The 22,684-nt window shown below is 40.7% G+C and overlaps 2 protein-coding genes across 8 annotated transcripts in view; one reads left to right on the top strand and one right to left on the bottom strand.

Annotated features, from left to right (window-relative positions):
• Positions 1 to 1,800: 1,800 nt before the first annotated feature.
• Positions 1,801 to 20,948, bottom strand: EMC3 (ER membrane protein complex subunit 3). The gene is made up of 8 exons (XM_038565669.1): positions 20,607 to 20,948; positions 12,277 to 12,334; positions 11,846 to 11,939; positions 10,110 to 10,214; positions 9,309 to 9,390; positions 8,972 to 9,051; positions 7,984 to 8,066; positions 1,801 to 3,012 (listed from the first exon to the last, which is right to left on the bottom strand). The coding sequence occupies exons 1-8, from the start codon at positions 20,759 to 20,761 to the stop codon at positions 2,884 to 2,886; spliced, it is 786 nt and encodes a 261-aa protein (XP_038421597.1). The 5' UTR covers positions 20,762 to 20,948; the 3' UTR covers positions 1,801 to 2,883.
• FANCD2 (FA complementation group D2) overlaps positions 20,907 to 22,684 on the top strand; it is a 57,010-nt gene continuing 55,232 nt past the window's right edge. For 2 of the 7 annotated variants that reach the window (XM_038565667.1, XM_038565662.1), the window contains exon 1: positions 20,921 to 21,048. The gene's annotated coding sequence lies outside the window, so the exon portion shown is untranslated. Of the gene's footprint in view, positions 21,341 to 22,684 lie in introns of all 7 variants that reach the window. The other 5 variants (XM_038565666.1, XM_038565663.1, XM_038565668.1 and 2 more) reach the window with 4 other exon arrangements.

Below are 22,684 nucleotides of genomic sequence, written 5' to 3'. Positions count from 1 at the left end.
AGGTCATGATCTTGGGGTCCTGGGATCGAGACCTGTATCAGGCTCTGTGCTGAGCAGGGACTCTACTTCTCCCTGTCTTTGCCCATCCCCCTGCTTGCTCACACTCTCTCCCTAAAATGGATAAATAAATCTTTTAAAAGGGGGGAGTTGATAAAGCAACTCTATTTGAAGCCAACTGACCATTTTGGTTATTCAGCCATTTACATTCCTTTATTTATTTTTAAGAAGATTTTATCTATTTATTCATGAGGGACACAAAAGAGAGGCAGAGACATAGACAGAGGGAGAAGGCTCCCTAACAGGAGCCGGTTGTGGGACTCGATCCCAGGACCCTGGGATCACAACCCGAGCCAAAGATAGATGCTCAACCACTGAGCCACCCAGGCGTCCCTTTACATTCCTTAAAAAAAAAAAAAAAATTGCTTAAGCCAAGTTGAGTTCAGTTCCCACCACTTGCAACTACAATATTTCTTACAGTTAGTAATCCTCCATGTGTGTTCACTTATACACCTGCCCATCATATCTGGTCGTTTCAACCAAATAAAGGAACCACACAGACTTTTCCTCAAAGTGCACGTTTACCTACTATTCACAAATCTAAGTCATCATTATTTTTCAGATATGTTGTATATCTGGCTGTCAATATTTAGACTTCCATGCATGGTACTTTTTTTTTTTTTTAGATTTTATCTATTTATTCATGAGAGACAGAGAGAGAGACAGGCAGAGACATAGGCAGAGGGAGAAGCAGGCTCCATGCAGGGAGCCGGATGTGGGACTCGATTCCGAGTTGCAGGGATCATGACTTGAGCCGAAGGCAAACGCTTAACCGCTGAGCTACCCAGGCGTCCCTGCATGGTACTTTCCACACCACGATCAGTAAATGGACATTTCAGATTGTCTTAAATGATTTTGAGTGAAAAAGTAAGATGCTCATTCAGTAGCCTGGCCCAAGTTGAACTCCAGGTAACACATACAATAAGCACTGTATGCTGAACTTGTGCGTAGATTCTGGGAAGAGCCTGGTAAAACAAACTCAGATTTTCCCTTTGGCTGCTGCCAAGGACATGTGCATTTACCATCAATATAATGGGGCATAAAGACCTCACATGTTTTATCCACCCAACTTTGCTACAGGGAAAAAAACAAACTGTGTGGGTGAGGAAGCAAAATGAAATGCTCTGAGATGCCTCCTGGGAACGAGGGTGACAGCACTCAATCATCAGCTACTGCTTGCATTCCAGTCCAACCTATACTTTTCAGTATATATCGTACCACTCCCTACTTAGGGTCTAGCAAATTGTGGACATTTTAATCTTCGGGTCTTTGCTGGTTCTATTCTGTCTGCTTGGAATGCCCTTCCACACTGTAGAACTCTTTTGAGACCTAGGTCAAAGGTAAGCTCCCCTGTGAACCCTTTAATATTTCGTTTAAGCAGCTATTTAAAATATCTTTAAAAAAAAATAAAAAAAATAAAATATCTTTAAAGGTCAGGCTTTCTTAGCGTGGGTCTGTAGGTCGCTAGGACTAGGCTTTGAAGGATCTACCAACACCCGTGTTACCTGGGAACTCTGTGCATCTGGGCCCATATGCATTACTCTGGAGGGGAGGGTCTGAGCTTCCACTGGATTCCCAGAGGTTCTGACCAAAAAAAGGGTTCAGAACCACCAATTTCTTATGTGTCTCTCTAGTGAGTTCTGTGAGGACAAAGGTCACATCTTTTTCATCTTTGACTTCAGCACTGATCCATGAGATGCTCATAACTGTGGTAGAAGGCTCGTTAGTGACCCAGAGGCAATATTTTACAGGCAGAGAAAACAGGATGTTTTAATTGGTAGAGTCAAGAGTTGTTTGTTCTTGATTACAGCATTCAACATGCAAATTACATTCACCTCTTGGTACAGAAATGGCACCCTGCCACTTCCCTGGGACAGTTAATCCAGACAGAATGATTCCTGGGCCACCTTAACTACATGTCTGCCAGCAATCGCCCTTTCTCCCTTCATACAGTGATATGCAAACTCTCTGATCCAGAATAACTGGGAAATGAGGTCTTTCCTTTAACTGTGTAGCCATATTCAGTGTAGCACTGTTGATCTGTCAATGGATTTGATACATTCTGAACTCCAGCTCAAGACCTCAGATTATGTAACCTATCTTTGATGATCCCAAAGGCACTTGAGAATCCGGCAGTGTCTCAGTATTGCCGATTTTCACCGGACAGTGTTGAGATAGAAGGCTGGCTAAGTCTGTCCTAGCCTTGCGTATTCACTCTGAAAAGAGCTTTTTTGAATCAAGTTTTGACCCATTTACTCTTTATGTCACTCTGTAGGCTCAAAATGAACATAGAGAGGTTTCACTTTGCTCATCCATAGCTCCTAAATTTTCAGTAATGAAAATGTATTATTTGTGTAAAGAAAGTTGTACAAATACTAACAAAAAATTAAAGGTAAAACACGGGGTGTTTAGATCTGGAGAAAACAGGTGTTCACTGTGGTTAGATTAGATGTCAGGCTGACTGCACTTAATAATTAGGTATAATTGACAATGCTTTTTCCAAAGACTGAGTTTTTGCTAAGTTTTATATATTATTACTAGCTTGAGTATTCCCCCTTTCTTTGACTTTCATTACCAGAGTCACCAGAAGGAAAACGTAAAACATTTTAAAAATAACTGTTTCTTGTTAAGTCATCCGGCACAGACTCCTCAAATCTCCTCTAGTTTCAGACATACAGGGGAACCTGGCTCAGATAAGAACAATTCTTGCTGAATACCTGCTAGTTCATGCACCTCCATTTTATTCTGAGAGGCTCCAGCTCAAACCAAAGTTACAAAGTTAACCACTACTCTGAGTTCCTGACACAGCAAATCCCTCCTTGGTCTTCAAAAAATAGAGGTCTGTAATTCCTTTTTGAACATGCCTTCAAAGTGGAGATCTTTGGCCATGAGCTCCTCTTCGACATCATCTAGTGCCCACTGGTGATCCGTCAGCTCCAAAGCTTCCCACTCTGTCTGCAAAAGAAGAGGACACCAGGACAGGGAAAGGAGGGCTGTTACTAAAAGCGGGGCTGATGTGAGAGCATCTGTATTAGCCAGAGGCTGGATTAAACTATTTACACGTATAAACTCATTTAATCCTATGAGGTGGGTGCTGCTACCTGCCACATGCACCCCCAAGCTCAATTTAAAGGCAAAGAGAATAAGGCTTAAAAAAGGTAAAATAATTTGTCTAAGGTCACTAGAGATAGTAACTAATTACATTTCTCAAATAGTCTATTAATGCTTTCTGCTTTTAATTAGCAGGTTTTTTTTTTTTTTAAAGATTTTATTTATTTATTCATAGAGACACAGAGAGAGAGAGAGAGAGAGAGAGAGGCAGAGACACAGGCAGAGGGAGAAGCAGGCTCCATGCAGAGACCCTGACGTGGGACTCGATCCAGGGTCTCCAGGATCACGCCCTGGGCTGCAGGTGGCGCCAAACCGCTGCACCACCGGGGCTGCCCAATTAGCAGGTTTTAAAAAATGATTTAGGAAATGTAATATGCAATACAAATGTTAGCTCATGGATGATGGCTTTTAAAAATTTTTATTTAAATTCTAGTTAGTTAACATAGAGTGCAATATTGGTTTCGGGAATAGAATTCAATGATTCATCACTTATATACAACACCCAGTGCTCATCACTAGTGCCCTCCTTTTTTTTTTTTTCTTAGCATTTTTTTTTTTTAAATTTTTATTTATTTATGATAGTCACACACACAGAGAGAGAGATGCAGAGACACAGGCAGAGGGAGAAGCAGGCTCCATGCACCGGGAGCCCGACGTGGGATTCGATCCCGGGTCTCCAGGATCGCGCCCTGGGCCAAAGGCAGGCGCTCAACCGCTGCGCCACCCAGGGTTCCCGCCCACAAGTGCCCTCCTTAATGTCCATCACCTATCTGGCCCATCCCCACCTTACCTCTGTCCATCAACCCTTAGTCTGTTCTCTATCGTTAAGAGTCTCTCATTATTTGTTTCCCCCTCCTCTTCCCCTCCCCTGTATGTTCATCTGTTTTGTTTCTTAAATTTCACATGTCTGCAATCATATGGTATTTGTCTTTCTGAGTGACTTCGTTTAGCATAATATATTCTAACTCCATCCACAATTTAGCAAACGACAAGATTTCATCTTTTGATGGCTGAGTAATATCTCATTGTGTATTTGTGCGTATGTATGTGTGTGTGAATGTATCTTCTTTATCCATTGATCTTTTTTTTAAATGTAGTTCACATGCCATAAACTTCATCTTTGGAATATGTGCAATTTAGTGGTTTTAATACGTTCATAAAGAAATGCAATCATCACCACTACCTTATTCCAGAACATGTTCAACACCACAAAAAGAAATTCTGTATCAGATAGCAGATGCTCCCCATTAAACACTTCCCCCAACCTCTGGCAACTACTACTTTACTTTCTGTATCTTTGGATTCATCTTATCTGGATATAATATGTGGCTTTTTCTTACTGGTTTCTTTCACTTGCAATGTTTTCAAGGTTCCTCCCTGTTGTAGTATGTATCAGCACACCATTCCTTTGTGCTAAATATTCCACTGAACACTTTGTCCATACATTGTCCATATTCCAAAATGTTTCACTTTATTGATCTGTTCCTATGATGATGGATATTTGGATTGTTTCTACTCTTGGAGTATAAGGAATTGTGCTCTGAACATTCTTGTGTAAGTTTTATGTATGGACATAGGTTTTCAATTCCCTTGGGTATTTACCTAAGTGGGGAATTGCTGGTCATATGGTAACTAAGTTTAACTTTTTGAGGGTAGACTATAAAAACGGCTTTCCAAAGTGGCTGCGCTGTTATTGGTAAGGAGGACTGCTCCAATTTCTCCGCATCCTTGTCAACACTTGTTAGCGCCCATCTTTTTTTTTTTTTTTTTTTTTAATTTTTATTTATTTATAGTCACAGAGAGAGAGAAAGAGAGGCAGAGACACAGGCAGAGGGAGAAGCGGGCTCCATGCACCGGGAGCCCGACATGGGATTCGATCCCAGGTCTCCAGGATCACGCCCTGGGCCAAAGGCAGGCGCCAAACCGCTGCGCCACCCAGGGATCCCGCGCCCATCTTTTTTTATAGTCATCCAGTGAGTATGGAGTAGTATCTCACTGTGGCTTTGATTTGCATTTCTCCAGTGGCTAACAATGTTGAGCATGCTTTCATGAGCTTATTGGGTGTTTACATATCTTCTCTGGAGAAATGTTTGTTCAAAACTTTTGCCCATTTTTAACTGGGCTGAGTTCTGAGAGTTCCTTATTCTGAACACTCGACCCTTTATTAGTGATATGATTTGCAAACATTTTCTGATACTATCTTTTCATTTCTTGATGATGTCCTTTAAAGTACAAAAGTTTTCACTTTGACAAAGTTCCATTTATCTTTTCTCCTTTTGTCACTTGTACTATTTTTTTTTTAAGATTTATTTATTTATGAGAGACACAGAGAGAGAGAGAGAGAGAGAGACAGAGACATAGGCAGAGGGAGAAGCAGGCCCCATGCAGGGACCCGATGCGGGACTTGATCCCGGGTCTCCAGGATCAGGCCCTGGGCCGAAGGCAGTGCTAAACCGCTGAGCCACCCAGGCTGCCCTCTTCTAAGGGTTTTATAGTCTTAGCGCTTATACCATTTAAAGTTTTTTTTTTTTTTAATTTTTATTTATTTATGATAGTCACAGAGAGAGAGAGAGAGAGAGAGGCAGAGACACAGGCAGAGGGAGAAGCAGGCTCCATGCACCGGGAGCCCGATGTGGGATTCGATCCCGGGTCTCCAGGATCGCGCCCTGGGCCAAAGGCAGGCGCCAAACCGCTGCGCCACCCAGGGATCCCTGTTTTTTTTTTTTTTAAAGACTTTATTTATTTATTCATGAGAGACATAGAGAGAGCGGCAGAGACACAGGCAGAGGGAGAAGCAGGCTCCATGCAGGGAGTCCGATGTGGGACTCGATCCCGGGTCTCCAGGATCACACCCCAGGCTGAAGGCAGTGCTAAACCAGAGTCCCCAGGCTGTCCCAAGTTTTTTCTTTTTTATTGTGGTAAAAAATATTTATATAACATAAAACTTGCCACTTCTAACCTTTGTAAGAATACAATTCAATGGCATTAATTACATTCACAATGTTGTGCAACCATCACCACTATGTATTTGCAAAAATTTTCATCTCCTGGAAACTCTGTACCCAGTCAACAGACTATCCTTTCCCCACTGAACTGTCTTGGTATCTCTGTCGAAAGCCAATTGATCTTAAATGTATGGGTTTATTTCTGACCTCTCAATTCTACTCCATTGGTTTATAAGTCTGTCCTTATGCCAGTCCCACATAGTCTTGATTACTATAGCTCTGAAGTAGGTTTTAAAATCAGAAAGAGGGATCCCTGGGTGGCACAGCGGTTAGGCGCCTGCCTTTGGCCCAGGGCGCGATCCTGGAGATCCTGGATCGAATCCCACGTCAGGCTCCCGGTGCATGGAGCCTGCTTCTCCCTCTGCCTGTGTCTCTGCCTCTCTCTCTCACTGTGTGCCTATCATGAATAAATAAAAATTAAAAAAATAAATAAATAAAATAAAATCAGAAAGAGGGGATCCCTGGGTGGCTCAGCAGTTCAGCGCCTACCTTCAGACCAGGGCATGATCCTGGAGTCCCAGGATCAAGTCCTGCATCGGGCTCCCTGCATGGAGCCTGCCTGTGTCTCTCATGAATAAATAAATAAAATCTAAAACAAACAAACAAAATAAAATCAGAAAGTCTGAGTCTTCCAACTTTATTCATATTAAACTCTAATTGGGCTATTCTCAGTTTCTTACATTTCCATATGAACTTCAGGATCAGCCTGTTGATTTCTGCAAGAAAGGCAGGTGGAATTTTGTGTTGTGTCTATAGATCAATTTTGGGAGTACTACCATCTTGACAATATTAAGTCTTCTAATCCATGAACATGGATGTTTTTCCATTCATTCAGGTATTACTTTAATTTCTTTCAGCAATGCTTTGTAATTTTAGTGTACAAGTCTTATCTTTATTTTGTTAAATTTATTCCTAAGTATTTTTTTTTTGGATACTACTGTAAATGGAATTTTTCTTAATTTCATTTTCAGATTCTTTATTAACAATGTGTAGAAATGCAACTGATTTTTGCATCTTTAGCTACATCTTCTAAAACTTTGCTGGACTTGTTAGCTCTAACAGTTTTTCTTGTGAGTTGCTTACAATATTCTATATGCAAGACCATGGCATCTGCAAAGAGAGTGTTTCCTTCTTCCTCTCTAATGTAGATGCCTTTTATTTCTTTTTGTCTATAGGCCCTGGCTAGATTGTCCAGCACAACGTTGAATAAAAGTAGCAACAGTGGACATTCCTGTCTTCTTCCTAATCTTAGGGGAAAAGCTGTTAGTGTTTCACCACTGAGTATGAGGTTAGCTGTGGGTTTTTCATAGATGCCTTTCATCAAGATGAGCAAATTCCTTTCTATTTCTAGTTTTTATCATGAAAAATTAGTGAGATTTTGCTGTACAAAAATTATACTGGACTTCAGATATTGCAGAATCATTTCATGAAAAGGCTGTAAGTATTAATTTTTTTTAATTAAATTTATATCTAATGTTCACAGGATCCAAAATAGTTAATAATATTCTAAATATTTACCTGGTGTCTCTGAATGGAATGCTTTTATAGCTTCATTTACAGGCTGGATTAAATCTGAGTGAGCATTTAAAAACTAATAAAAGTACTAAGAGTCTCCAACTTGTTGGAGACAGAACAGCTGACTCTGGCTCAGAAATAAGAAACATGTAAACAAAAATAAGTTTTTGCTAAATTTAAATTTAAAAGATGGAACCATACATGCTACGCTCACTTCTGGGAACCCATCTTTTAAGTAACTGTCTGCTAATGCCTTTTGGAGCTTCAGTGAAGCTAGAAAGAGGTGTGAGTGTACCTTGAAAGCTTTGTTGGTGTCCGCAGGCATGGCCATGGCTGCTCCAGTCATCTGTTCCTGCATCATCCGTGACTGGTCAGCGGCTACAATGTAAGTAACACACCTACGTGAGTGCCAGGGCTCAGCAGGCACCCAGCACCCTCAGGGAAGAAGAGTCCTTACACAACACGCACAGAGGCTCAGTAGTGGATTAGAGAACCACATGACAGATTCAGTGACTGGCTATGTGACCTAGGAAAAGTCATTTTACCTCTCCTGAAAAACAGGCACGATAATAGCAGAAGAGAGCTCAAAGAAATGCTAAACTTTATTTCAAATTGAAACAGTAAGTATAGCTACCAGTTGTTGAGCAACTACTTTATGCCAGGTACTTTATGAAGTGCTTTACACATTCTACCTCATTTACTGCTAACAACAAACTCTGAAGTTAATTAGTAAGGTCTCTATTTTACAAATAGGCAGAGGATTAGAGTGGTTAAGTCACTTGCCCGAGGTCCCAGCCATTAAATGAGAGAGCCAGGATTGATACTGGCAAGAACTCTAGTCAATGAACTAACTGGTCAAACCAGGCCTTGTTTCAGCTTCAATTTACAGGCTTACGTTACTGGTACTGGATTCCTCATAAGAGGCTTCAGGGAACTAAATATTGTCCCTGTTATTGCCAGGGAGAATTTAAATCTTCGGTTGATCCTGGAATTTTTTTTTTCTTTTTTAAAGATTTTAAGTAATTGCTATACCCAGCATGGGGAATAGAACTTAACAGCCCTGCCATCAAGAGTCACATGTTCCACCGACTGAACCAGTCAGGCCCCCTGACCCTGGAATTTTTAACACCCTTGCAGAATATCTTAGAAACTTAAGAAGCTTAAGGGGTGAAGCATTGTATTTGACTACACTAGCAAACAGAACATTCTACATGAGTTTTTTGGCTCTGGTGTGGATGATTTGTCTGTTAGAGTATTTTGCTTATTAAACCTGTGCTTCTTACCATTATCTTGGCCCAAAATCAGAGAGTAAATGCTCCGAAGCCCAAAGACATTGAGGAAGTACCAGGATGCAGAGCTCACCCTAGGAAAGCACAAGTGGATGAACAGAGGCAGTTATTTAGAATAAATGTAGTTCACACTTTTCTATCACCCAAAGAGTATGTAAAGGAATCACCTGGGATAGGCTAAAAGTTGTCATAATCCACCCATGGCATTTTGAGTGGAGTTTCAATGAGAAAAACCAATATCCTATACCAGTGAAGTATGCAAATTAGAATCCTGTTCTTTGAGACACCAGTTTTAGATTTTCTTTTTTAATAAAGGAAAGTAAATTCTTACCAGGATGCATCTAATGTGAGTAGTTCAATTCCCTGCTGTAGCATAGGCTTAAAACGGAGAGTCAGTGGAAATGGGACCTTGGCTGCAGAAAAGAGAGAAAGTTCACAATGTCGCCTTGCTGTTTTTAGAATAGTTTAAGTGTGAATGCGTGTAGTTTTTCCCTGAGGAGGTAGAAACTGTACCATACACAGTTTGGAAATGATTTCTACCAGGAAATTTGTGTCTATTTCTGAAAAAAATAACAGTCAAATGTCACTCTGTTATAGTTCTTGAACACCAGCTTCTCTATTGCTTAAGAAGCAGGGACTCCGAGTTATGACCTAAAATCAGAAAAAAAAAATTGCAGTAATCTGTTAAACCCAAAGTGGAATATATAACATATAGAGAACTACGTTACTAAGAAACAAAATTGATTCAAAACAAATTATAAAAAAATATATTATATTATATATATATATAAATAAATAGACAGTCCTTAGAAAATGAAGTCAACATAGAAACATGCTTCCCTTCATCCTACTTAATTAGAGTTAGTTTTGGATACAAATGAGCAAGCCATTCATTTAAGTTCCTATTGGTAAAAAAAAAAAGGCATCCACAACATGAACTAATGATGAATTCGGGATAAGAGCCATAAAATATGGCATATTAATTTTTTTTAAAAGAATGGGATTACTTTCCAATAGAAAATAGGGGACCCATTATATTAGTATCTCAGCAGCACTTGGATTTCTCTGAACAGGGACATGGCAAAGGATTACAGGTAAGTAAACCTGAAGTCTTCTGAGTCTGTTAACTTACTTGTGACAAAGCCGGAGAATGTCATGTTGATCCAGCCACCAATAAGAATCATAGGGAGAACATTTGTCACATTGCCTTTCATCATGTCTGTGAGCATAGTGGGATCTATGACAAAAACAAGAAATCACTACATTTTGCTACTGTTGGCAGGAACTTCTTCCTGATTTTCTGTACATTTTTAATTTATATGATAATTAAAGTAATACAAGTTCACTGTAAAAAATTCAAATGACATGGAAACAGGATGTAGACAGTTTCTGAGCCCACTCTCTAAACACTTTTAACTATTTGTTGCATATCCTTCCATCTTTATACGTATGTGTATAAATATGCATGTATAAGTATATACACGTTTCCCTCTCTATATACATAATAAAGTGATATTATGCTTACTAATTTGATTCTTAATTTAAAAAATGTAAATATATTATAAATGGTATTTTCACATTGTATAATATCTCTGTTTTCAGTGTGTGCATAGGAGTCTATTGTGTGGTCACACTACTTTTGGATGGACCTATAGATTGCTTCTAAAATTTTTTTTTTTTTTTTTGCCAATAAACACTGTTGCCTACAACTACCTAGTACAGAAACCTGCATGTTTATGTAAGTGCTTCTGTAAGAGAAACTCTTAGAAGAATTTTTGGGTCAAGGGGTTTGGACGTTTAAAATTGACAAGTACCATTAGATTGTCTTTCAACAATAACAAGAGGGCCTAACTTCCCATAACTTTGACAGCAGCAGCTTTGTGAAGCGTTCAATCTTTGCCAGTTTAATGTTCTAAAAAGGACATTTTGGGGGTGCCTGTATGGCTCAGTTGTTTAAACATCCAACTCTAGATTTTGGCTCAAGTCATGTGTTGGAGCCCCTCATTGATCTCTGCACCCCACAAAGAGTCTGCTTGAGATTCTGTCTTCCTCTGCTCCTGCTGCACCCCCCACATGTGCACACAGCTCTCTCTTTCAAATAAGTCTTTTAAAAAAAAGAGAAAAAAAGCATTTTGTTTTAATTTGGATTCCATGGATTTTAGTGAAGTCAAATATCTTTTCATACACATATCGGTCTTTTGTTTCTTGTGGGTTTTCTAAAAAACTTTAAAAAATCAATTGCAGTACCTTCTGTCTGAGTTTCTTACCTAGAGAAATGGGTATTAAAATGAGAGGACAGCTAATACAGAATAATAAATTATTTTGTTTTACTTTAAAAGTGCTGTATTTTTTTCACATGACTGGGGTCGGTGGAAGTAAGAAATCTGTTAGAGCAAAAACCATAGAGTGGGCCAAGCAATCATGTTTCACAAAGAAATGGCTGGGCTGGGGAAGAGGTTAAGAGCTCTTTCACTTTCAGGCAAAAGCAGGGTGGCCATGTGTCAGCAATGGGATCCAGGCACTGGGCGGGAGCTGGGACTGGGATGCTTCTCAAACTGTGCTCCACAGAGCCCTGGGTTCTAAGGAACAGCAAACGGAAGAGACACAGGGACGATGGCTCTAGCTTTCTCACCACCCAGCCCCGAGGCCTCTTTTTTAAAAATCTACTTTAGATATTGGGTTTCCCAGATGATTTATTTGAAAAAGACAGCTCCACTTGTGTAGATCCCTGTAATAGATGATATCTAAGATCTTTTAAGATTACTGTATCATACAATTTAATATTTAAATAAATCAGTATTCTCCCTGCCCTCCCCCCAACTCATGTTAAGAATCTTCCTTAAAGATGACAAAGGGGAATAAACATACCAGTCATAGGAGAAGGAGGCACTACCTTCCTTTTAGTTTTTTTGAAAAATCCATCCTCTGGGTTGTTGAAGTAATATTTTCGTGTCAAGAAAGACTAGTAGAAAAGAGAGCTTTTTAAGTCTTAAAACTGTGACATAGCAAATTGTCAAATTATTTCTCAGGGGTTTAGTCAGAAGGCCCTTGGAATAGTCTGTTACATTCAGAGCTGGCTGCCTACTTGGCAGTCAACCTGACACTTTAGCTGAGTCACATTTAAAAACAATTTCCTAAGAAGGGCGAGGTCACAATGACAGCAGATACCACTAGGCCACAGCTTAATTACAGATTTGCCAGACTTCAGCTTTCCCCAAAGAGTTCCCTTATTAAACATTCAGATATCTACTGCCCTCAACAGTGAATCGTGGAGCTTTTAATAAAAGATAAATGAGTACCTGTTTGGGAATGTATTTTCCATTTTCCCTGAGGACTCTGCTTCGAATTAGGACTTGACTGAAAAATACAACCAAAACAATGAGATTTTTAAAAGTGAAACACTAGAAGAAAATGAGAGAATAAGAGTAGAAGACCTATTTAAACACAAGAGAGGGCCTATTTGGCAACAAACCTGTGGGGACACTTTTCAAAATACAAGTGTCTTTAAAACCAATATAGCATGCTTAACCCAACAATCAGGTCTTCAATAAAGCATTTTTCAGAAGTCACTGTGTTTATGAACAAAAGATTTCTGAGGAAGGAACATTTAGAATGTCACACTCTGCTTTTCTTACTTTATAGGAAGCTAAGAAGGAACTTTCTCTAAGTGAAAAGAGTTCTAGTTGGATGCTCCTCAGAAGATCTGGGGGCAGGAGGATGGAGGAAGGGTAAATATAAAAGAAAGAACTTTTAAAACCCCACAGAGAAATGAGTATAGGATTTGACAGGGTTGCTCCCTAACAGACAATAGAAATTCCAGCAGGATTGAGACCGCCAGTATAGTCTCAATAAAAATGTACTGAATTAATAAAGTATTTGGTGATATATGACTATAATTGATCATTAAAGATAAGAGAATGCGATACAAGTGAGTGGTACTAAGATACATATGCTAAACAGAACAGAGATCCAAATACTAATGTTTGCTAGGTTTTCAAAAGTTGTTTTATTGGGGCGGGGGTACCTCCTTAAGTTAATGGAAATTCTTCTTGAAAAGTGAAACAAAAAAAAAAAAAAAAGAAAAGTGAAACAAAATACAGACAGAAATGAACATGAAAATTGTGCTTGGTTTCCTCTCTACGCCTCAATATAAACCACCTGTTCTAATCAGGCAGTCCCCCCAGGGTCCCCTGGCCACTTGACACATATTCTAGCTTCTCCATGTGCTGGGAATGCTCTAGTGTCTCTCTCATTCACGAGTTCTATCCCATCATCACCTAACACCTCCTTCAAGTCCCACCTTCTCCATGAAATTCTGCATGGTGCCCTCCTGGAATTCTCTCTGGTCTTCTCCCTCTTGACCTCATTGTACTGTACAGCTGACAGTTCTATACACAGGGCTCTAGGATATGTAATACGTTCTGTCCCTGGGATCTAGTCTAAAGCTACTCCAAGTGTGGCCTATGTACCAGTGCTGGTCAGTGATGAGGTTAAGTGCAGACATTTAGAAACTTTTATAATAATTTGGTTACTTCCACAAATATGTACTAAAATATTTTACAAAAGCATCAATCTAAGATAGCTCAGAAATTAAAAAAATAACAAAAAATTGATCCTTCATCACTGATAGTTTAGGCAGCACTGGGTCTAGAATAATGGGTTAGAGTAATGGAGTTGGACAGATGGGTTCAAATCCTGGCTCTGCCACTTATTAGCTATGTTATCTTGGGTGAGTCATTTAAATTCCCCATGTGTCCTTTCATATTCTGTACAAAAACAGATTTATCCTCATTGGACAAATACTTTTTGAGCTTCTGAATGCCATCTACTATGTTTGGTGACACAAACAACAGTGATCAAAAAGTAAATATCTCAGGGTGCCTGGGTGGCTCAGTCGGTTAAGCAGATGATTCTTGATTTTGGCTTAGGTTATGATCTCAGGGTCCTGGGATTAGGTCCCCTATCAGGATCCACACTTGGCAGGGAGTTTGCTTGAGGATTCTCTTTCCTCCCTCTGCCACCCTCCCTGATCTCTCTCAAATAAATAAATCTTAAAAAAAAAAAAGAAAAAAAAAGGCAACTATCTCATGAAAGTTATAGTGGGAGAGAAAGACACTGATCAAATAACCATAGGAATAAATGTGAAATTCACCTGTTATGTCCTAGGAAGAAAAGATGGATGGTATGATGGGAGTGTATAATATGAGGGTGTGACCAATCTAGGGAGTCAAGGTCTGGGAAAAAGCTTTGAGGAGGATGTATGGCTAAGTTGGAATCTTAAGAGATTACCTTGGCAAAGTGCTAGAGGGAGCAGCATGGGTAAAAGCCCTGCAGCAGGCATAAGTGCTATGTCTCTGAGGACCTGAGAAAAGGCCACATGGCTAGAAGAAAGAGAACTACAGAAAACATGGTGAAAATGAAACTTGAGAGATGTGCAAAAGCCACACTAAGGCCACACGCATCCCAGTGTATTTTTTTAAACTGTGGTTAAAAACAAAACAAAACAAAACAAAACAAAACAAAACAAAAAAACTAACATAAAACTTACCACTGTAATCATATTTAAACACACAGTGTGATATTTTATATGCATACATAAACAATGGAATATTACTCAGCCAGAAGAAGGGAGATCCTGCCATCTGCAACAAGTTGAAACCTGAAGGCATTACGCTAAGTGAAATTAGCCAGAGAAAGACAAACACTGTGTGATCTCATTTATATATGGAATCTAAAAAAAAGAAAACAAACAAACAAAAAAACCAAACAAACAAAAAAAACAGTCAAACTCATAGAAACAGAAAGTAAAAATGGTGGTTACTGCGGGATGAGGGAGATGGGGAGATGCTGGCCAAAAGTTGTAAGATAAGTAAGCTCTGGGGATTTAACATACAGTATTAACATACTAGTGACTCTAGTTAATAAAACTGTGTAATGAACTTGAAACTTATTAAAAGAGTACACCTTAAGCATTCTTTAACATCAATTAAAAAAAGTTAACTATGTGAGGTGATATGTATGTTAATTAACTGGATTGTGGTAATCAATTCAGAAAGTGTATATGTGTGTGTATATACACACACACACACACACCACACAGGTATCAAATTGTCACACTGTGACATTTCATTTAGCTGTAAAATGTATTGAAATTATGACACATGCTACAACATGGATGAACCCTGAAAACATTATGCCAAGTAAAATAAGACAGGCACAGAGGGACAAATATTGTATGCTTCCACTCACAAAAAGTACCTAGGGTAGTCAAATTCATAGAAACAGAGAAAGTAGGATACTGGTTGCAGGAATTGGGTCGAGAAGAGATGAGGAGTTAATACTTAATATGTTCAGAATTTGTTTGGGATGACAGGCATGATTGCACAACAGTGAGAATGTACTTAATACCATTGAATTATACACTTAAAAATAGTTAAAATAGTAAACTCTATATTGTATATATTTAACCACAATTAAAAAAAAAGAGTGGGTGCCTGACTGGCTCTATTGGTGGAATGTGTGACTTGACCTCAGGGTTGTAGGTTTGAGCCCCATGTTAGGTGTGGAGAGTACTTTAAAAAACAAACAAACAAAAAGGAGCAAAAGGGAAATACTGAGGATTTTAAGCTAACTTCTTCATATATATCATCTCATTTAAAATGATTTTCACTCCATGTGGCATACCCTAAGCACTAGATTAAAGGTATCTATTTTTTTTCCTTTGCATGAAACTCCCTGAGAGTAGGATCTTGGCCTTGTCATATCTTGTACCCTATAGCATATGGTACAGAGCAGGGCACATGGTAGATCATTAAAAAAAACTTGTTCACTGTAGGTAATTCAGGCCTTCTTTAGGCACTATAACCAACAGAAATTCAGCTGCATCTCCTAAACTTTCACTGTTGAGCAATTTTGTAGAATTGGGGTTGAGAATCACGACCTTGAGGCATTTCAATCCTAAATCAAGGCAAGCTGTATATTCTAAACACTCAGTTTCTCTGAGGTCTGCAAATGCTACAAGAAATTTTTATTTTGCATTTTCATTTCTATTATTCCTGAAAAGTAGTCCTGATACTGGTTATAAAGACAAAGCTTCTCTTTTGTATTGATAATTTGCAGTTTAAAGACATTTTCTTAAAGCTTTAGTTTTCTGCTTTGTTTTTAAGTAGGTTCTACGCCCAACATGGGGCTTGAACTCCCGACCCTGAGATGCTTAACCAACTTAGCCACTCAGGCACCCCGAAATCTTCAGTTTTTAAGTTGATATTTTTCAAGCTGGAGGAGTTAATCATATATTAAAGACCTGAGTTTGCTTCCTTTCCTAAAAGTCAATATGTTCTTTGAGCTTGAGCACCACTTTTTCCATACATTCTATCCCCAACTATGGTCTAATATATTTTATTTATGTATCTTTCAATTTTGGTTTAATATATTTTAGAAAAATTTTAATAAGTTTTGAGGCACCAAAAGTTTAATAATTTATGAAACCAAATGTTCCATTTTGTGATCATTCAGGCTAATGGAAACTTATATTAAATGTTTACAAACAGAAAACATGTTTTGCCTTGGTTTTTGGCAGGTTCAGAATCATGTGCTCAGCATTCTATCCAAGTTCACAGGATGACTTGGTGGAGTACCATCACATCATGTCAGAACTGGCATGATCCAGACACCTCATATAAAGGGACCATTATGACTAGAGATATTTGAGCTTTCTCTAAGGCATTGGTTCTCTCTCTCTCTCTCTCTCTTTTTTAAGATTTTATTTATTTATTAGAGACACAGAGAAAGAGAGAGAGAGACAGAGACACAGGCAGAGGGAGAAGCAGGCTCCACGCAGGGAGCCCGACGCGGGTCTCGATCCCAGATCTCCAGGATCACACCCCGGGCTGAAGGCGGCACTAAACCGCTAAGCCACCGGGGCTGCCCGATTCTCTCTCTTTTTAAAAGATTGATTTATTTATTCATGCGAGACAGAGAAAGAGGCAGAGACATAGGTAGGCTCCCCATGGGGAGCCCAACGTGGGACTCAATCCCAGGACCCAGGATCTGGACCTGAGCTGAAGGCAGACTCTCAACCATTGAGCCGCCCAGGCGCCCCTAAGGCAGTGGTTCTTGATGGAGGTGGTACTGCCCTCTAGGGGGACTTCTGGAAATCTCTGGAACATTTTTGATTGTCAAAATGATGGGATAGAGAAAAGAGAAAAAAAAACAGGTAACCGTCATTTGTCAGAGGCAAGGGATACAAAGTATTCCTCAGTACTGGAGACAGTTGTACAAATTCAGAGAATCATCTCATGTCTCATGCTACTTCTGAATATCTCACTGAATTGCTTTTAATTATCTGACCCTCAAACCTAATTCCATCTTTTTTTCCACAGGGAAGGAAGAAGTGATTTATATATATATTCAATCTCCAGGTATGCAACCACCAAGTATATACAGGGAAAATTGCACTTTGTTTTGTTTAGAACTTTATCAAGAGTAGCTCCTCATTTAGTAAAATCACATCCAAAACAACAGTGCCTTCTGTAATATCTAAGTAGCTAACACTGTATCAGCCTACAGTTGAACCTGTCCCAATTAAGGTGATTTTATATTGAGGTGATTGCTCTGACCTCTGCATTACACTTTCTAGGACCATTGTGAATAAGTATTCACAAAATAGAAATTATTCTTATTTCTCCTTATGGTTACAACTAGTTGGGCTTTAAGTTGTTTTTAAGCGAAGTATAGTTGACACACAAGGCCACACTAGTTTCAGGTGTACAAAATAGTGATTTGACAACTTTATACATTATGGTATGCTCATATGTGTAGCTACCATATGCCACCATATGCTATTATAATATCACTGCCTATGCTGTACTTTTCATTCACATGATTCATTTCATAACTGGAAGCCTGTACCCCCAACTCCTTCATCCATTTACCCATCCCCCTATGTCCCTCCCTTCTGGCAATCAACAGTTTAGTTTGTTCTCTGTATTTATGAGTCTGTTTCTGCTTTTGTTTTTTAGATTCCACATATAAGTGAAATGATATGGTAATTGTCTTTCTCTGACAATTATTTTGTTTAACATGTAGTAGCTTCTAGGCCCATCCATGTTGTTGCAAACATCATGCTGGTTTTTTTTTTTTATTTTAAGATTTTATTTATTTATTCATGAGAGAGAGAGAGAGAGAGAGAGGCAGAGACACAGGCAGAGAGTGAAGCAGGCTCCATGCAGGGAGCCCGACATGGGACTCGATCCCGGGTCTCCAGGATCTTGCCCTGGGCTGAAGGTGGTACTAAACTGCTGAGCCACCAGGGCTGCCCCACGTTGGTTTTTTAAAAATATTTTTATCTATAGAGTGCATGAACTGTGAATTTCTTTAAAAAAAAAAAAAAAAACAACTTTTTAAAAAAAAGATTTTATTTATTTATTCATGAGAGGCACAGAGAGAGAGAGAGAGAGAGAAAGAAAGAGAGGCAGAGGGAGAAGCAGGCTCCATACAAGGAGCCTGACATAGGACTCGATCCCAGGTCTCCAAGATCACGCCCTGGGCTGAAGGTGGCACGAAACCGCTGAGCCACCCAGGATGCCCATGAACTGTGAATTTCATCGTGGATTAGGAAAAGGAGCTGTGGGTGTGATATCATTCAGAAACAGCACTCTGAAATCACATAGTGAACCAAGGGCAGAAAACTGTGGCAGAGAATCTATGACAGCAGGAATTGTGGTCAAGAGAATTTTAACTTAAGGAATGAGACTGGGGCAGCCCGGATGGCCCAGCGGTTTAGCGCCTGCCTTCCGCCCAAGGCATGATCCTGGAGACCTGGATCGAGTCCCGTGTTAGGCTCCCTGTGGGGAGCCTGCTTATCCCTCTGCCTATGTCTCTGCCTCTCTCTCTGTGTGTCTCTCATGAATAAATAAACGAAAGCTTTTTTTTTTTTTTTTTAAAGAGTGAGACTGATCTGAGTTCAAGTATACGCACAATATTTTACTATTTTGGTTATTTTGGGTAGGCTACTCTTCTGGCTTTCTTTTCTTCAATGGTAAAAATGGGTTCAGGATTATCTAACTTGGTGTGATTTTGAGGATAAATGAGAACAATTTATTAATGTCAACAAATAAATCTAAATTTCTAAGCTCTCTTCACATTGCATCCTTCTGAGGGGCACTGACTTCAAGTTATCTCCAGGAGGTTAGTTCTCATCAGTTCTGGAACTGATGCCACAGGAAGTGGATGCTGTGGTGTAATGCAAAGAACTCCAGACTTGGGAACCAGAAAATCTGGCCTCAAGTTCTGAAGGTCTTCATGTATGACCATGGAACCTCTTAAGCCTCAGTTTCTATAAAATGAGACAGCACCATTTATCTCATAAGAGTTGCTCTGAATTTTAATGAGGGGTGCCTGGGTGACTCAGGCCGTTAAGTGTCTGCCTTCAGCTGGGGTCATGATCCCAGGGTCCTAGGATCTAGGCTGGTGATGGGTTCCGTGCTCAATGGGGAGTCTGCTTCTCTCTCTCTCTCTCTCTCTCTCTCAAAAAAAAAAAAAAAAAACCAACTTAATAAGTAAATAAACAAGTAAGTTAATGAATGTAAAAGCTTAGTTTAGTGGCTGGCATAGATTAAGTGCTTAATAAATGTTGGTTTATTATTATTATCTCAACTTAATTGGGAAGCACAACTGAAAAGGATAAAGCACTGCTTCCCAAACATCATTCACAATCCATGATTCCATCATGGTTATGATTTTTGTTTTATTCACTAGCACTTATACTATTAAAAACTTAGTATTCTTTACACATCAACTTTTTCTACTTATAGAAATTTTAAAGTAAATCTTTGAGTTGCCAGCCAATGGAAAACCAGCTGCCACAGACACTTAAACACAACAAAAATAAAATATAATTTTAGCAAGATACTGTTTCCTGTGGAAAGTTCTGAGCCTAAGGCTTGCTCTTTCTTAAAATGGGAGATTAAGTGATAGTAACGTATCAAAGACATAGCGACCTATACCTGAGATGATCTCTGAAAATAATCACAACGATGGACTGGAAAATGTTTTTTTTAGATTTTAATATGAAGGGGGCACACACCTGGATACCTAAAATCATCTCAAATTACCTCTCTCAACAGCTAAATCCTGTAATGAAGCACATGAGGAATAGCTTGCCTCCACTCCTGAAGGAGAAATGATAATTACAGTCCCTCACACCTTTAGGGCAATTTTACATTTGCACAGCACTTGGTTACTTAGGATCTCAGCCGACTACCACAGTAGTTCAGTACAACGAGCAGTGTAAACACACCCACCTTATATACAGTTCACAGATAAAAGGGTTGGAGACTGGCCTAAAAATTAATAGCAACAAATTTTTTGAGCACTTAATACGTCCCAAGCCCTGTGCTAAAGGCTCTGTAGGCTTCATTTAAAATTTAATCCCCACGCCTGCTCTAGGAGGCATCTCCTGTTACCCTCATCTTACAAATGACTAACGTGAAACACAGGTAACGCAGGAACGGTCACCCAGCCGCGGGCGGGGGGCGCGCAATGTGAACCCGGACAAACCGACAACCCCCCTGTACTTTGTTGCCCAAGGTCACGGGTGAGTGAGGCCGCCGGGGAGGAAGGCGCTGACCTGTCGGAGACTTGTTCCTGAGTGAGCTTCTTGTCGCTCTGCAGCAGGATGGACACGTAGTGGCGGATCATGCCCACAAAGAAGGTGATGATAACGATGGGTAGGACCACCCAAAGGCGGATGTTGGAGTCGAGCAGCAGCTCCGGCCCCGCCATCTTCACAGACAGCCGGCTCCCACCCGGTGTAGCCGGGCTTCTCCTCCCACGGGGCGCGAAGGCCCCTCTTCGATTTCGCTTACGGGCCTTCCCACACCTCCCGGCCCTGCTGGCCCGGGACCGACTCCAGCTTCTGCCCTAGCGCACTGCCCCCAGCCGGGCCGCCGGGCCGCCCACTTCCGGCGCGGAAGTCTGGCGTCACGGACAGGCGCACCTCTCTGGCGTCAGCGCGGCGTCTCCCCGGGCGGGAAAGTCGAAAAGGAGGGGCCGCGACGGCTTCCCGGCGGGTGAGTGGGGCGGCGGCCGTCGTCTCTCGAGGCCCCGAGGTACTGTGGCCTGGTGGGTGGGCTCCGGCCGAGCTCGGCCTTTCTCTCCGGGGCTCCGCGCCCCGCACCCGGCCTCCTCACCTGCCCTGTCGTGGGATAATCCCCCCGGGTACCTTCCTGCGTCGTTAAAATTACGGGAAGAGAAGGGCTTTTACTCCCAGCTTCTTCCTGAACGACCTGGTCGAGACAGTCGATCCCACCCACCAGTCTTTCAGGCTTCTGTGGAAAGGAGCCGTGTCGTGGGCTTGTGCACGTAAGTCCTGCGGCCCTGACTCACATTAATTTTAGTCTGTAAAATGGCTGATCATGGTTGTGAGTATTTAACGAGGCAGTGGGCGAAGAAAACACTTAGCGTGGTGCGCGGCACACGGTAAATGTTAACTACTGTTGGAAGCCATCATTACGATCAAGAGTAAGTACAGCTGGAGTCAGACTGCCTGAAACCCAGCTCTCCCACTGAATAAGGATACCTACCTCAAGAAGGCTTGTGAGTGATACGTGAAATATTAACTGTAAAGTACTCAAAAACCGTTCTTGTTATTAGTATTTACCTGCCTGCCAGCCATTCTCATTTAGGGAACATTCTCAGAAATGTTACGCTGGGCACTGGGGATACTGAGGTAGGAGACTAAACGGGGTTCCTGTTCTCTGGGAGCCTCACCTCTGGTGTGACGGGGTAGGGGGTCCTAGGTACAGTGTATGGAACCGGGGGCTGGAGTGGCAAACGCCCTTGGGGATAGGAGGGACGTTTTTCAAGGAAGATGACATTTGACTGTGTCTTTAAGGATGTGGAGTAGTTTCCAGGCAGATAAGAGCATTTCAGGTGAAATCAACCTTATGCAAAAGCCCTGAGACCAGGAATGTTCCGGTGTACCAGAGCGACTAGGTGGCCCTTATTGTGGTTCCCGCCATCCCCTACCTCTGCAGTTTCTAACTCTACAGGCTCCTTACTGGCTCAGTGTTGAGTTTTTCTCTGCTGGGACTACTCTTCTCCTACATCTTCTACAGGCTAACTTCTGTTTCAGCCTTCCAAGTCCTTGCTTTGAAATCATTTTCTCAAAGAGATTATCCCTGGGAAATTGTCCCTGCTTTCCTTCATCTCTCATCTCTCATCTGCTTTCCTTCCTACCCCCCAACTAGGCTAAATTTCCTTATAAGCCCTCATGGCACCCTGTGCTTCTCTCTTATAGGAGAGCACTTATATAACTGTGGTTAAATAACTACAGCAAGACTCTTTGCTACTCTACTGTAAACTCCCTGAGGGCAGGGATCATGTCTGGTTCACAGTTGTAACTCCAGCACCTAGTGCAGTCTCCAACATATAATACTGGATTAATGAGTTAAAGTAGAGGTAGGTTGGAGCTAGATGATGAAGGATCTGGAGTGTCAGAAAGAGAACTGGGTTTTATCCTTCAGCGAGAGTAAAATGGCCTGGCTAAAGAGGCAACTAGGTACACAAGTTCTGAAAGGAAGTATTGACCAGATACAGGAGTTGAAATTCTCTCAGCATGTGGAGTTAGATAAGATAGCGTTAGTGTAAAAACTAGAACCACTTTGGTGTTGAATAGAGTAGTTTTCTTTGAGTGATAGCTTTAAT

The sequence above is a fragment of the Canis lupus genome, chromosome 20, assembly GCF_011100685.1.
Source record: "Canis lupus familiaris isolate Mischka breed German Shepherd chromosome 20, alternate assembly UU_Cfam_GSD_1.0, whole genome shotgun sequence".
NCBI classification, from domain to species: domain Eukaryota; kingdom Metazoa; phylum Chordata; class Mammalia; order Carnivora; family Canidae; genus Canis; species Canis lupus.
This window is presented reverse-complemented; position numbering and strand designations above follow the sequence as displayed.

Excerpts from the sequence above, each read along its gene's own strand:
- EMC3 (XM_038565669.1), bottom strand. The coding sequence starts at position 20,761 with ATGGCGGGGCCGGAGCTGCTGCTCGACTCCAACATCCGCCTTTGGGTG. Across the intron at positions 12,335-20,606 it reads CAGGAACAAGTCTCCGACAG|TCAAGTCCTAATTCGAAGCA; the intron begins GTCAGCGCCTTC and ends TGTATTTTTCAG. Across the intron at positions 11,940-12,276 it reads GAAAATACATTCCCAAACAG|TCTTTCTTGACACGAAAATA; the intron begins GTACTCATTTAT and ends CTTTTCTACTAG.